Genomic DNA, 15270 nt, shown 5'->3' with positions numbered 1-15270 from the left:
TGATGGAAGTAATTGATCCTTCTATTTAATTTACTGACTATGACTAGATACAGTTGCCAGTTCCTCGAAACACTCTCTTTGAGTTTCCTCGTTGTGGGATCTTTTTGTGTAAAAGCAGTTGACTGTTCAGTGAATATTACTCAGCAGGTAGGGACATCCTGTGTTTGCTTTTAATGCCTTATCCTGTTACGTTCTTATAAGCCTCACTCATGCTTGAAATTGGTCCTTACTTTGCATCCCTCAGCAGAGCTGTGGGATGTGTCAGCAAGGCAGGCACTGGAATTTTGAAGCTTGATGCATCTTGTTCCTCTAATTTACAGGTTCCCTTGTGTGCAGTTGCCTTGCACTGTTATTTTATGGGAGTACTGTGTTGTTGCTGTCCACGTATGTAAAATTGGGGGGCAGGTGAACTTTGAAAGGATGGAAAAAGAGGAGGAAATGAACAGATAGGGAAATGCCTTGTTAAATATAGGGGCTAACCATGCTTTTTTTTTTTTCCATTTTTTTTCTTGCTAGCAGCAGGAACAAGAGAGTCTTTTTGGGTTGCTCTGACCTGTCCACGTTGTCTCTGGATGGCTCTGGGTGGATAGTGAAGAGGGATGTTCAATCTAATGGCCAATTGCTGCAACTGGTTAAAACGGTGGCAGGAACCTGTCAGGTAAATGTGGGAAACTGTTCTGCACTTCTGTGCTGACCTTCCTGTATTCCACCTATACTTCACTTCATTTGCTTCATGTTTTTTAATTCAGTTACAAAAATCCATGTATTTTTTTCTCCAGGAGAGAATTAATACATCTTCTGATCTTAAAAATGAGATGTTAATCATCTCTAATTTGGGTGCTTTGTTTCTGACTTCAGGAAAGCATAAAGTTCAGAATACTGTCTTTCACATAATGTTTCCTGAGGTTGAGCATTATGGGGTGATGCAAAAATGTTTAATTTTCTTTGCTGTTGTCTGAGTATCTTCATACTGCGTTTTGTGGATAGCTTGGTGATCCACTCTCAGTTATGGAATTCTGCTGTTCTTCTTTGTTCCTTTGACATCCTGCGTTTTCCTCCAATTAGCAGAGAGGCACAGGTAGCACATAGTTTATTTCAAACTGTGTGCAAACTATGGGAAATAAATAAACTTATTTATACTTCACACTGGTGTAGGAGGATTTGCTCTTCAGTGCTGCATAGTTTAGATTTTACAGAAGGTGCTACTGTTCAAAGAACTATATTGGATTGAGCAGCTTTCTGACTCCACCATTGTGTTAGAGACAATTGTGAGCTTTTCAAAGATCTGATTTTAGATTCCTGTTAAAGTATAATTTATGATGATCCTGCTCTTTGTTTTTAGGTTCTTTTCTCGGAGCTTTTTGGCTCTTCTGAGAGAACTTGCATAAATGATACTTTGTGTTTGATACCATTACAGTTTTAAGTCTGGGAATAACAATGTTTTTAGTATTACTTCACCTAAAGGGGCATAAATTTGAACAAATTTCATTTGACTGCTGTGAGTGTTTGTGAATAGGAGAGAGAACTGAGCAGTACACAGTCATGCTTTTCCTATTGCTTTGTTTAAAATCCTCTCCTGGTAAATATTCACAGCATCTGGGGCTGTCTGCACAAGTTTTGTGTACTGTGTAGTGTTGTTCAGATGCACTGCTGGAGACAGAAATAAATTCCTAACACAGGAGCAGCTTTGAGGCAGAGAGAGATGGTAAATATACAGGGAAATGGAAATGAAATGGCAGGAATTGTTTAAGAGACCATGACCACACCAAATAAAATTTACACTACCATGAAGTTAAATTTCAGCAGGCAAGTTGAAAGCAAAATCATTTTCTCATGTGAACCACAATATTAGACTTCTCATTTCATACTTTGTTGTGCTGTTCTGTTTAATCAGGTGGCTTGACATATTGAACACCAGATACACAATTGTAACAATGCTACTCTTTGGTATTTTGATACCTAATATTCCTGCTGCTTGGGGGTAAATTTGCTATGCATGTGTTAAAAAAAAAAAGGTAATAAAATAAATGATGTCTAGCTGGAGGGAAAAAAAAAAAGATTTTAAATATCTTTCTCTTTTCTTTTTCTCCTTATGGAGGAAGGTGACACTAATAATGGTGGGTCTTGATAATGCTGGTAAAACTGCTACAGTCCGAGGGATTCAAGGAGGTAAGCAAGTTATTTATTGTCTAATTGGAGAGCTGAGAGAGAAGAATTCCTAATTTTCAATCATTTAAATTTGAAAAACCAAAAAAACCCAGATGTTCAGAGTATCTTGATACTGGTATGCCTGAAGTTGATCACTGTATTGTTAACTGTGCAAAATGCTCAGTGGCAACAAAAAAATGCTCAGTGGCAACAAAAAAATGCTCAGTGGCAACAAAAAAATGCTCAGTGGCAACAAAAAATGCTCAGTGGCAACAAAAAATGCTCAGTGGCAACAAAAAATGCTAAGTGGCAACAAAAAATGCTAAGTGGCAACAAAAAATGCTAAATGGCAACAAAATACTTTCTGGGTTCTGTTTAAATTTCATGAGCATCATAGGATATTTTTGACAAGAATAAGGTTTTCTCAGCAGTTCAATAAACAGCTGAAGGAAACTCGTGCTTATGACAAAAGAAAATTCTCTGTGGGATTTTTTTTCCCCTCTACTTCTGGGATTGTCTTTCTAAATAACTTCCATCTTGTGCAATAACAAGAGTGTGTTTGGTAGTGTTTTGGCAGACTCGGAGACTCCACCTCAACTTTCTGTTTACTTGTGTTGTGTTATGCAAGAAAGCAGGAATAAAATTAGGGAGATTCTCTCTCTCAGCCCTGAAAACATGAGTGTTTAGTTATTTAGCCTTCCATTCCACGTCAAAATCCACTTTAACACCTTTATTAGCTCAGTGTGACAGTTATTTCTAAAAATCTTATTTTTCTGGGGGAGAAAAGACGAGGTGAGGATGGGTGTTTCTAAACTCAAGGAGAAGATGTCTGTGACTGTTTCCAAGTGTTTAAATAGTTGCCTTATAATGCAATTATATGGTTTTTTTTTTCCCTTAGCAGGGCTTGCAGAGATTAGAACCAGTATTTTTGGCTGTGCCTCAGTCACCCAAGTCTGTAGGAGGAGACTGCAGCTGTAGTTGGTCTCTGCTCAAACCCAGCTATCACATCTCACTTTTTAGCACTCTGGGTAAATCAGCAGGGCCACCAAAGTCTTCTTTGCCAAAATAACTGGATTTTGCACCTGTTTCTCTTGCCTTGTGCCTGCCAAGCTGCATAAAACAGTTGGATATATCCAATTATCTCAGCCCTGCAGAGAGAGCTCAGTGGTGTGAGGCAAGTACGGGCTTTCTTTGCCCTCAGGGAAGGCAGACAGGGAGCAAGAGTTTTAAATATAAAGCATGGCAAACTAGAGAAAAATAACAATAAACAATCAAAGGCTGAAACCTGTTCTTGAATACAGAGAGGTGAGTAGTTTACATCTCAGAGGAACGTGGTTTCATTCACTTCATCTCCTTGATTTGAACCTCTGAAGTTGTTTTGGCAACCACGGAGGATAAAGGATAAATTTGGCAGAGCACGAGGGTTCCCAGGTCATAATGCATTAACTGTTTGGTTTGTTTTCCTTCTCAGACCTGAATTAATACCATGCAAATGCTGAATAACTGTTCAGATGGTGGTGAGGGGGAAGTAAAAATGGCAGTACACTGAACATCACTGCAGTGGAACTGTTAATATTAAATAGTAAATATTTAATATAAATATAGCACGTAAAGTATATTATTTATAAATAGAAAAAATACAACTATTATGTAAATAAATATATTTTAATATAAATTAATTGTTTAAAAGTGCATTTTTGGCTTCTTTCTTTTCTCCACACCCCCCTCGACCCAATGCTCCTATCTAAATTAACGGAAACCAACTGATTAAAAGACTGATGTGTTAATTCACAGTTACCTGAGAAGAGGGGAAAATCTTAATGTGAAAATAAAAATGTGTTTGGTGACGTGGTGCCATTTAACAGGGAGGTTTTACTCCACGTTTTTAAAATACGAATTTTGCTGCACAAATCACGGTATGAAATCCTCTTTAAACCGAAAGATAAAACTTCCTTCTTTGATCTCTGACAGAGTCTCCTGAAGACGTGGCCCCAACAGTTGGCTTTTCCAAAATTGACCTTAAGCAGGGACGCTTTGAAGTGACAATCTTTGATTTGGGAGGTGGGAAACGGATCCGGAATATCTGGAGGAACTACTACGCTGAGTCTTACGGGGTGATCTTTGTGGTGGATTCCAGTGACGTGGAAAGGATGGAAGAAACAAAGCAAGCCATGATAGAAGTTTTGAACAGCCCTAAGATATCAGGGAAACCCGTGCTGGTGTAAGTAATGTAATAAATGTTCACCTAATAACTGAAATTTGGGAAATTTAGACCTTCTGAAGAGCCATTTACGTGTAGTGTGAACTTCAGTAAAAGTACACTTAATAGTAATGCTAATAAGTTAAAGTAGACTAATACTGCTGTCACTTTTAGCACTAAGCAATATTACAATTAGTTTTATGGTGTTTAGGAAGTGTTTATTTACGTTACTTTCATATCATGCTGGGGAACAAAGCCTTGTCTTTCCCTCCCTCTTTCCCTCTGTAGCAGCTGGTGATATCCTGAATCCATTCTCTTCCTCTGACTTTGTATCTTATTCAGTCCTTCCCGGGGATATTTATTTGTCTCCTCTTTCTTTAGCAGTGGAAAAACAATCAGGTGGGATTTTTTAACACTTTTAAATTGTAATATTACTTGCAATGACAGGCTTTACAAATCTGGCATGACAACCCGATGTAAAAATATCATTTCTTAGGCCTGCATCAATTACTTAAACTGTAAGTGCTTGATTATATTCAGCAACACCGGTGATCTCTCAGCAATAAATGTTTTGTTCACTTAACACATGGTGGTGCTGCTGATACATGCTCAGCAAAATCTCATTACAGAAGGTTTCCTTTGATAGTGTTTGTCATGTCCTTTTTCTCTGCTTAATAGGTCTTGTAAAATATTGGAAATAACATATTTCATTCAGTTCAGCCCCACCAAAGGTCTTTGATAACAAATACCCTTTTGAAGTTACAAGATGAAGTTTAAAATGGTTTATCAGGACAGTGTCTGGTGGGCACAAGACCTCCATAATGCATTAAATTGCACAAGATTTCTGTGCTATCATAAAGAATCTGTAAAATTAAGAGGAGAGGCCTCTTACTTTAAGGAAGTAGTGGTGCTGTGGTAACCACCAGGGTGCAAGTGGCTAATTGTTTTGATGAAGTGGAGTGTGGTTCAGCAAGCTAATGGTGTATATGTTGAAAATAGATTACATTTTATATTCCATTGCTCTGAATGAAGGCAATGAAGGCAGCTTAATGCATTTTTAACCCAAATCTGTCCTAAAAATGCTGCTGTGACAGTTGACTACTGATTCTAATTAAATACAACTTCAGGGGCTTTTGGAGTTATGGTGTGTCGGGTTTTTTTTTGTTTGGTTTGGTTTTTGTTGTTGGTTTTTGGGGGGTTTCTGTTGTTTGTTTGTTTGATTTGTTTTTTTGTAGAAATCTCAGTGCCCTAATCCTGTAATAGAGTTTATTGGGAGTTTATTTGGGTTGTTGGCTGGCTGTACCTGCAGAGACCCCACTCACTTCCCTGGGACTTGATCCTGCTTTTTGATCAATATCAGCAGCTAATCAGGAGGCAAAGTGTATTTATTAACTGAGTTTACTTGGGCTAAACTAAATTTGTTGATGTTATTACCTTTTAATAGATTCTTAAAGTGCAGGAGGTATTGGCTGTTGTTGACTCTTAGTACAAATTATTTGGCGATGTTAAACTCTTTGTCATTTTTCTTCCTGTTGAGTGTAAATTCTTTCAGCACGCCCAAGCCTTATACAGATATACAAGTTTATATTTTCTTCCCTTAGAATGTTTTTTTGTCCTTCCTTGTATCAGAAAGGAACACGCAGAGTTCATATTATTTAGGCAAATACTGGTTTTGTTTGGGGTTAATTTGTGTTTGCTGGGGTTTTGCTGTGGTTGTTTGGGGTTTTTTTTGTGTTGCAAAAGGAAATGCAAGTCTGTGTGCTGATGTTTTTATGCCAGGGAAATTGCTGGGCAGGTATTTTTATTTTAGTAGAAAGCTCCTTTCTGCCTGTTATTTTGGTGATAAGGGATTATAGCTATTAATATTTCTCTTTTCTTAGTAGAACACTCAGAGCTCTGCTTTAATTAATTTGTCCTTCTGTATAATCACGTAACAAAAACACTGGAAAGTTATTTTAATGATCACTGCAAAATTTCAGCTGTTAATGATTTTGAATGCTCAGTATCAAATCCCCATGACTTCAATGTAAGTTTAAGTTAATGCTATTTATTTTCAGTTATTAGCATCCTGTATTAAGAAAAAGCTTTCCACAAGTCCTTCTGGCTTTCTCGCTTCCCAGTTCTTCTTCAGTGTGTGTTAGATGTTCCTGTTTTGCCTGTTTCTAACCAGATACACATCTGGGAACTACTTGAGTTGTTCACTTTTGTACTGTTTTGCTAATTATTAGAGAATAATAATAATCCCTCACAGAGCTACCACAGTGCCTTTCTGTTTAAGGGCCCAGGAGAGAAGGAAAGTTATGTACCTTTGTTTTTTCTAAAAGTAAAAACAGGAAAGGAAGGTGGGGTGGTGCTGCTGTTAGGTGCATATTTCTCTGTGTGTTATATTAAGTTTATATACATAAATACATACATATATCTGTATATTGGCCATAATAGCTCTTTGCTCTGTATTGTTTATTGTCTGGTTTCTACTCTGCTCATGGAACATAAAGGTAAGTTAAGGGAGGTTGTTTAATGAAATAGTATCTGTGGTGTCTTTAACTTTATTTTTCTCTTTAGGGTTCACACCTTTGTATTTTGATAACAGTTAATTTCAGTTGCAATTTTAATGTGGGGGGGAAGGAATCCGACTATTTATAAATATCACAGCGTAACAATAATTCAGTAGTGCCCTTTTTTTTTTTTCCCCACTAGATAAAATTGAAGACATGTAGCTCACTCAGTGTCTTGTAGAATTGTAGTGCAGTTTGTTCTGCCTTCCCTGACTGTATCCAGATACAGTGCTATTGATTGTGCCTTTGCACAGCACAAAAGAGTTCAGAAGTACATTTCTGCTTTGAGGTTTGGTTTTAGTGCGAATTTTTCTTTTTTTAATTTCTTTTTGGAAGTAATTTTTTTTTGCCTGAGTTGCAGTGTTATTTTCTGTTACATTTCATTAAATAAATAACCTAATGTCTGTGAGTAACTTTTCCTATAGAGGTAGGAGTGAAACACTCCAGGTAACTCTCTTCTGACTTCTTGTTTGGTTTAGGCATCACCTTCTGCGTTGTTACTAATGGGGTCTGCTTTATGTGCAGATTGGTTTTGTAGAATTTCAGATTTCTGGGGGGAAAATAACCCTTAGAATTTGAATCAAGTAAATAAAAGCGCTAAAAAACACAAGGCAATTAAAAATACCAATTATTATTTTGTGAAAAGCAACTAGACCATTATTATGAAATCTGTCTTTGAGATAACAGTGTTCTCAATGCTTCCCAAAAGCACAGGTAGTTTGTAGCCACACTGTTTTAGTTGGAGTCAGAAGAACAAAAAAGTGGCACTTTTGTCCTTTGATCCTTTCCCCTCATTCATGTGTTTGTGTGAGAACCATAAAATTCTTTGCACTCTTCTAACTCTGTTTGGATAAACAGAGAGAGTTTTCCCCTGAAGGGACAATGGGATCCCAAGGCTGCTTTTCAGGATCGGTTTGCTGTGTAGGAACCAGTGGTATTTCCAGGAGTTCATTTCTTTTATCACTTGCAGCACGGACAGCACCAGCAGCAAATTGCTCTGCAGGGGTTTCTCTTTCTGTACCTGACTGCAAGCCCAAATTTTTCTTTAGATACTTGAGTGTATTCTTGAGTGTTGTTCATACTGATCTCTATGTTGTTGATCATCTCCCCCTGCTCCTCCACCAGCGCCGATATCTGGATAAACAGTTCCTTTATGTCTCTGACCTGGTTCTCCAGACTGACGAGTTCCCTGTGCCTCTGCTCGATCTCCGAGAGCTGAGCTTTGGTTATTTTGGCTTCAGTCAGGAGGTTTTCGTTGAAGATCTCCCATTTCCCCTGTTGGAGCATGTCATTGACTTCTTCCTCAGACACCTCCTTGCCAGCCACCTCGAGCTGACGGACGATGAACCTCCTGCACTTGTCCTGCTTGGCGGTGATGGCCTCGTTGTAGGAGAGCATGGCGTGGAGGTAGCGGTGGGACAGGAAGGCGTGTTGGGAGCTCAGGATTCTCACCGTGGCCCGGGAGGGCCCGTGCTCGCTTTCAGCTTTCTTCACCGCCTTCGACAGCTCATCCAAACACTTCCTCACGTGCTCTGCCTGGATTTTGATCTCCCTGGCTAGGTTAGATTCCTTTTTCAGCACGCTGAATCTCCTCATTGAGGACACCAGGCTTTTTTGTTGCTGGCTGAATTTGTTCACTTCTTCCACCAGGTTATTGATTTCATTCTGAAGCTTCTGGATTTCGTGCAGGTGCCTTTCGGTTATGGGCTCTTTCTCGTAAATGATGGCCTGCTGTTCAAACTCCTGCTCCTCTTCTTGGACAGCTGCACTGCTGTTTTCTCCAGCTATCTGCAGCTCCTTAGCCCTCAGTTTAAGCTCTTGCAGTCGGTCTCTCATGGCTTTTGTGTTCAGGGTTTGGTTTTTTTTTTTAACCCCTTCTCTTGCAACACAGGAAGTTAATCCAATATGGGTGGTTTTTTTTGTTGGTTTGGTTTCACTGTAATCAAAATGTAACAACAATCAGTGTTAGCCCTTGCACATATAAGGGGAAAAGTAGTTTTGGAGGTTAGAGCCACTTCCCTCTGCACAAAGGTGAAAGTGATGTGGATTCTGCACAAATACGTGAGAGAGGGGGGTGTCAGTGAACCCCACCATTTATTGCAGGCTCTTGAGGAGTTTATCATAACCTGGGGCTGGTTACAGTCTTTCCTCAGCTTCTTCACTGCAGTGTTCCCTCCACAGACAGTGACTTGGAGCCCAGTCCCTTTTTTGTGGGCAGGATGCAGAACTCAGACCAGGGAAGAACATAATGTGTGGAGAGCACTTTTATTTTGGGGAGGAAGAGAGGAGTAACTCAGATTCTTATTTTATCCTAATTCTTTATCTGATTAAAATTAATCAACCTTGAAATCTTTTTGGAAATAAAAGTGAATCCGCTGTTCCATTTTTTGATTCTCTGTAAGAAACACAAGTCTCATAATTTAAAAACTAATAATTCAGCATGAAAATAGTGAGGGTTTTTTTATGTTTGAGTTTTTCTGGAGGTGAATCCACGTCACTAATGTTGCAGCATGAAGACTTTCTAAGCCCATTTTGAATTACTGTCTTCTACTCCTGCATTTCCATTTGCAGTCTTCATAAAATGTATGCAGATGTGTGTTGTGCACCATAGTGGGATACAACTCAGTGCTATTTCTTATTTATTAAAAATTCAGTTTAGTTTTGTTTTATACCCTAGATGTTGTGAAGGTGTAATTCACAATATATTCTTAAATATATTCTTTATATTCTTAAATATATAGCTTTACTGAAGATATTAAGAGAAATTAAGAGAAAGTTTCCACTGTGCATGTTTTAGAAAATAACTGAGTTCAGCTATTTTTAATTATAGGAAGAAAGTGTTTTTCTCAAACTCTGCATGAATTATTTGCTTGGACTGTGATCAAGAATGGAAAATTTTAGTGAGATGTAAAATGTTCAGGACTAGTCTTAAGATTATGGGATTTTTTTACTTGGGGTCTTCTGATTAAGTCAAATGTGTGTCTTCCAAAGAGCTGCTCAGGCAGTTAAACAGGACAGAAGTATATTTTGCCTGGTTTTAGATGTTTCAGGAAAGACTTACAGGTGCAATTATTTTTAAACCCTGATTCTAAAGATTTATGTATATTTTTTTTTTATTACTAAGCAAATGTAGTACTTCTTTACAGTATCCAGAAGGATGCATTTGTTATAACTGCAGAGGATCAATCAGGTAACCTGTCAACATGCAAATGATTTTGTTTTATTTGAACAGTTTGAAATGATACTTCATATTTAAAGTCTCTATGTGGATTTTTGAACAAGAGAAGTCATAGAGTTGAACAGTGTGGACCCACAGCAGAAGTCAGGCAATTCTTTGCAGATAAAATCCTTTAGGAATGTTTCAGAGCTGTGCAGGGGAAGTGTAGCCCAGCACTGCTGAGCCACCTTAATTTGGCCTGGCTTGGCAAACCTGGGATTAAAAGCAAGTTCTAAGGGCACCATTAATGTTTATGATGTGCTGTGGCAAGGCTTTCTTGTGTCTGAGACAAAGCAAGTCATTTCTGAAACGCTCTAAAACCTGCATGACATCATCCACTTGCTCCTTCAGACCACAAATGGCAGTTACCCATTTTTCACGTGATCTGTGATTTGAAAGTAAGTTAAACACTGGAGCATATACTGGGCTTTATCTTCAGTCAGTATATCCATAAATGATTGATATCTAAATTTCAATGTTTTAGGTGCATTGGTCTCCAAATAATTAGGGGAGGATGGAGAGAACAAGCAAAGTTGCACATCTCCAAACTATTTGTCAACTAGCAAACTTGCAAAGCAGCAAGCAGAAAATACTTAAGATGTGGTTTTTTTTTTCTTGTTTAAACATTATTCTCACAAAAGAATGGAATGCAAGCAATTGAACCTGAGTTTCATATCTTATCTTCTGTCAGGTTTGCCTTCAAAACCTAACACTGAACGTGCTTGGCAGTAAATGGGGTTGATTGTACTGGCAGCTGAAACACATGCTGGTTTCAAATAAATAAGGATGTCTTCCTGACAGAGATAACCTTGGAAATTGTTGGCTTAGCTTCTTGAGTGTTCCACAACAAGCTTTGTTTTGTGAGTCCTTGTTTTCGTCCTGTGTGTTTGTGTTATGTGGATAGGGGCACATCAGGTTTTGATTGAGAGGAAAGGTCCATTTCCTTGAAGTTTTTGTCACTGAAAGGAGAATATGCCTATTGTTTTAGACTTAAGTAAATAGAATATGTGGGCTGGAAGCAATCCAATGACTTAGTGTGTCCCCTATATTAAAAAAAAAAAAAAAAGAAAGGTTTAAAAAGATGGTATTTTTACAGTGATAAAGTGGCATGTCCTCATCAGACTTGCTGTTCATCAGAGGTTGGAAAATTTGGGTTAAAGCAACCAAGACACTGAGTGCAGGAAAGCCAGAGCAAATCAGTAGATGGGAAAGCATTTGCTTGTTAAATTATAGTTTTAAATTACTGGCTGTATTTAGAAATGGCTCTAAATGCTCTCATACCTGTAAATCTGGAAAGCATTGGTGAGGTCTGCCTGTGTTTCTGGCTGTTCCTCACTCATAAATGCTGCTGTGACATCTTTTATCTGAACTGTTACTGATGCTGAAACCATGTTTGGAGCTGGAATCTCCCAGGCTAGTGATTAAAAAAAAGAATCTGTAGAGATGGAGTTGCTGTACTAATGTGGCTGCAGTTCCTCCTTTGGACTGATGTGGCTGCAGGGTGGGTTTGAGGAGGAGGGGGCAGAGGTAAAGGAGGATGAATCAGGTCCAGTTTTGCCCAGTACCTAAGTTATACTTGGAGTTTAGGGGTTATTGATGTGCTTTCATACACTTATTTGGGGGGAAAAAGTAGGAATGCAATAATTTGACTGTGTTGCTCATTAGGGTTCTGTGAATCTCTGCATGACAGAAGTGGCTGGAAAAGTCTTTATAAAGACAATTACCTCAGCACATTGGTGGAATAATAGATCCTGAGGGCTGGACCACCATTATTAACCTGTGATGATGATAAAGTATGTCCTAAATTCAAAGATAAGGAAAATTTTAATATTCTCTTGCCTATTTTTTAAGAGAAAAAAAATATAGACCAGTTAAGAGGTGCTTAATTACAAAGCAACATAGAATAGAATATTCTTCCACCTTTTAATTACACCTAGTTAAAGTGGAGCCTACATCCAAAAACTTGGGCTGCCTCGAGTTAAAAGATACGATGGGATGTGTGAAGAAGTTGAGTTGATCATGTGGAACTCGTGTTGCTGGTTATAAATAGATATAGTGGCTTCTTTTTAGGCTTTGCTGGATTGTTTTATTCCATCCCCACCACTCCCCAATTTACCAAAACCTGCTGTTTATTTTAAATTCCATAGTTTTCTTCACTATTTCTTGGCTGTTTGGCACCCTCATTAAAACGCCTGGCGCAAAAGGCTCTGTTTATGTTTATCTTTGATACAATTTTCATGCCTTCTTACCTTCATTTTAACATCCAGAGAAGAGGACTTGGAGGCAACGAAGAAACAGGGTTCTCTCTTCAAGAGCTCTTTGAAATCTCTGTTCTGGATCATGCTGCTTTCTTTGCCTTGGCTGAAATAGATAATTTTTTGTTGTTAGTGGGGTTTTTTTTTTTGTTTGTTTTGTTGTTTTGGGGTTTTGTTTCGTTGGTTGGTTTGGGTTTTTATTTCTTTTTCCGATTGCGACAAAAATAAAGGTTGGTTTGCTTTCCTGTCCCATAGTTATCAGTCAGTTAAGGGCACTGGGCAGGGGATTTTGGGTCACATGTCATCTGAAAATTTTATTTTATTCATTTTCCCAGCTGCAGTGAAGTTATATTATAGCTCTGTTACCTGCTGACAACAAACCCATATAACTTTGGAACACAATGGCTGTGGGTATTGTTTGAAGTTCATTCCTGCTTAAGTATCTAAAGTTAGCAACAAAAAAAATTAGTGAGACACATTTAACCATTTAAATGCATATAGTTTAAAATACTTTTAGTAGTCTGTGAGGAAAACTAGTTGAGTGTAAATTTAGTTTGCTCCAGAGGCTGTGCTCTCTCATATATTCTCACAGAAATGATTGATGGGGTTTGATGGGAATCTTTCCCTATTATTTGTCAAAGATTATTCTGAAGTAATTAAAGTAGGATTTCTTGCTACCAGCTACATTTATTTTCTGCTTTGTTTAAAAAGTGTCCTTTAACTTAAATACTTGGTAAACAAACATGCTTGAACCGAGGATTACTGGACACAAGCTGGTTGGGTGAAAATATCGTCTTAAACAATCTCTGGCCTAAGATAAGTCCTTAGAAAAACAGGCTTAAAAATAGTTGTGAGTTCAAGTTTCTGTTTGTGGGAAGTGTGGGAGTGGCTCAGCAAGAAAATACCAGAGGCAGAGAGCTTGCCCTGCCTAAAAATATGCCATTTATGAGGTGACAGTGCAAAATCAGTTTTCAGCAGAGGGGATTTAAGGGCTAAGATGTTTCATTCTTAATAATTAAAAAATCTGCAAATCAGTTAATCTGTGCTTTATCCTCTTGTGAGGGAATGCAGTATCCCTTGATTAAAAGCAAAACTGGAGAACTTCTTTAATGGTGATTTTTTTTTTTTCACTTATTTAACCAAAAATTTCAGTCGTGCTCTTTGAGTCCCCAGAAATGAGCAACAGAGAGAAATAAATGTATATGTTGTGGGTCCCTGGATTTATTTGCTTATTTCCAGCAAGAATAAGACTAGAAATCAGCACCTTCCCTTAATTAGCTGGTGTAAATATGATGGCCACCTACAGGTCACAGAAATCCAGAAAGAAAATCATAATCTCTTCTGCCAAAAGATCACATAATTAAGGTCTAAATATTCCTATAATTTAAAGCAGTATTTGAAAATACAATAGGAGCTGCAACAGGATAGAGGAGAGGTGAGATTCTTTCAGCTTAATAGGATATATTGTTAGATGTATATCCTAGTTAATGGCTTTTTATTGCTCTAAATGGTTTGACATTTTTGTCTTCCTGACAGTGGAATTGCAGACTCAAAATTTGTCCTGTACAATATCCCATCTACTTTATGTTCCCATTTTTCATCTCTGTCAGACCACAGAGCTTTGTATCACAGCTTTGGAACTCACCTGGAATAAATGTAAGGATTTTCAGGCAAGTTTTTTATAAAAACATGTCTTACAGGCAATTTGACTATACTTTGTTTGCCTAGGGTATTGATATATCAAGGTGAAATAGAGTATAAAAAACCAATTCATATTTACATTTTTTTTTTAGATCTTGTCCAGAAATATATGGGAACATAATTTATCGTCATTTCTTTTGGAATTACACATCTGGAAGCTTCATGTGAGCTCAGACATCTCTTTGACCAACAGGTCTGATTGAACTGAGAGCACAGCAGGGAAAGGTGTTTTCAGTAAATATGAATATGGTTCAGACCTGTGGTAGGAATGAGGCCACTTAACAAAATAAAACAAATTATAGTTGCTGACAACCTTGCGACCACTTCAAAAGGTAATATGAGAATGAAGTTGCTCAGAGATATTATAACAGGATGAGTTTATTCTTAACTATTCTCTTATTTAAATGTGACCTGGAGGAGCTGTCTCGGGCTAAGGTTGAAATAGAGAAATGTCTCCTATCCCTCCCTGCAACTGTGTGAAAGCAAATTAATTACTTAATTGCTGTTTGCAGGCAGATGGTCTTGTAGCACTTTATTCATCATTTCTTCAGTATAGCTTAGCCTGATATCCAAAGGATTGTTCTGCATAAGGGTTGAAGGCACGAAAAGCAAACCAGAGGAACGAGGGAAGTTTATTTGAGGAAGAGCCGTGTGTCAATCAGTAAAAAGTTACTGATGGGTTTGTCATTGTTGTCAGCAACCCAAAAGACCTGAAACTGTTGGTCTATTCTCCTATCTGTTTGTTTGCTAAAAATATAAGGAATTCTGTGTTCCATGACTTCCTGAAAAGGCTCGTGAACTGCCAGTAACTGAAGAAGAAAGAACAAGCGAAACAAGCTGGCGAGCTGAGGTTTGTGGATCAGGAGTTTGACTTTCATGGATGTTTAACACAAGCAAAGCATAAAGAGATGATAAACTTTTCCATGCTGTGTCTGCTGAGGCCTCCCTTCTCTAGGATAAAACATCCTTCTGATTGCTGTCCCAGAAAACAGTTAATAGATGAGAGAGAACATTTCTGAGGGGAGAAGAGGTAGAACAGCATTTTTCAAGTAGAAGGTTGACTGTAGACTGAAGAATAGGGCATTGTTCTTTCCTGTGTGGAGGCTGCTGTTAAATTCAAAGGTTCTGTCTTCCTTGTTTCTCAGGAATTCTAACTCCATCCCACAAAGCTACAGCTTCTTCAAGGAACCTTAA

General features: G+C 38.0%; 2 protein-coding genes across 2 annotated transcripts in view; one reads left to right on the top strand and one right to left on the bottom strand.

Moving 5' to 3' along the window:
• Positions 1-15270, top strand: part of ARL13B (ADP ribosylation factor like GTPase 13B) — a 34712-nt gene that overhangs the window by 6893 nt on the left and 12549 nt on the right. Inside the window, 3 exon segments of the mRNA XM_027905994.1 lie at positions 534-658; positions 2099-2169; positions 4120-4369. Of these exon segments, the coding sequence (XP_027761795.1) occupies positions 600-658; positions 2099-2169; positions 4120-4369 (380 nt within the window). The 5' untranslated portion in view covers positions 534-599.
• On the bottom strand, positions 7292-8989 carry STX19 (syntaxin 19). The gene has a single exon (XM_027905993.1). It carries the CDS (start codon positions 8737-8739, stop codon positions 7864-7866), a length of 876 nt encoding a protein of 291 aa, XP_027761794.1. The 5' UTR covers positions 8740-8989; the 3' UTR covers positions 7292-7863.

Source organism: Empidonax traillii, unplaced genomic scaffold (assembly GCF_003031625.1).
Source record: "Empidonax traillii isolate 1590-97213 ecotype Southwest subspecies unplaced genomic scaffold, ASM303162v1 scaffold1231:size149244, whole genome shotgun sequence".
Taxonomy (NCBI): Eukaryota; Metazoa; Chordata; class Aves; order Passeriformes; family Tyrannidae; genus Empidonax; species Empidonax traillii.
This window is presented reverse-complemented; position numbering and strand designations above follow the sequence as displayed.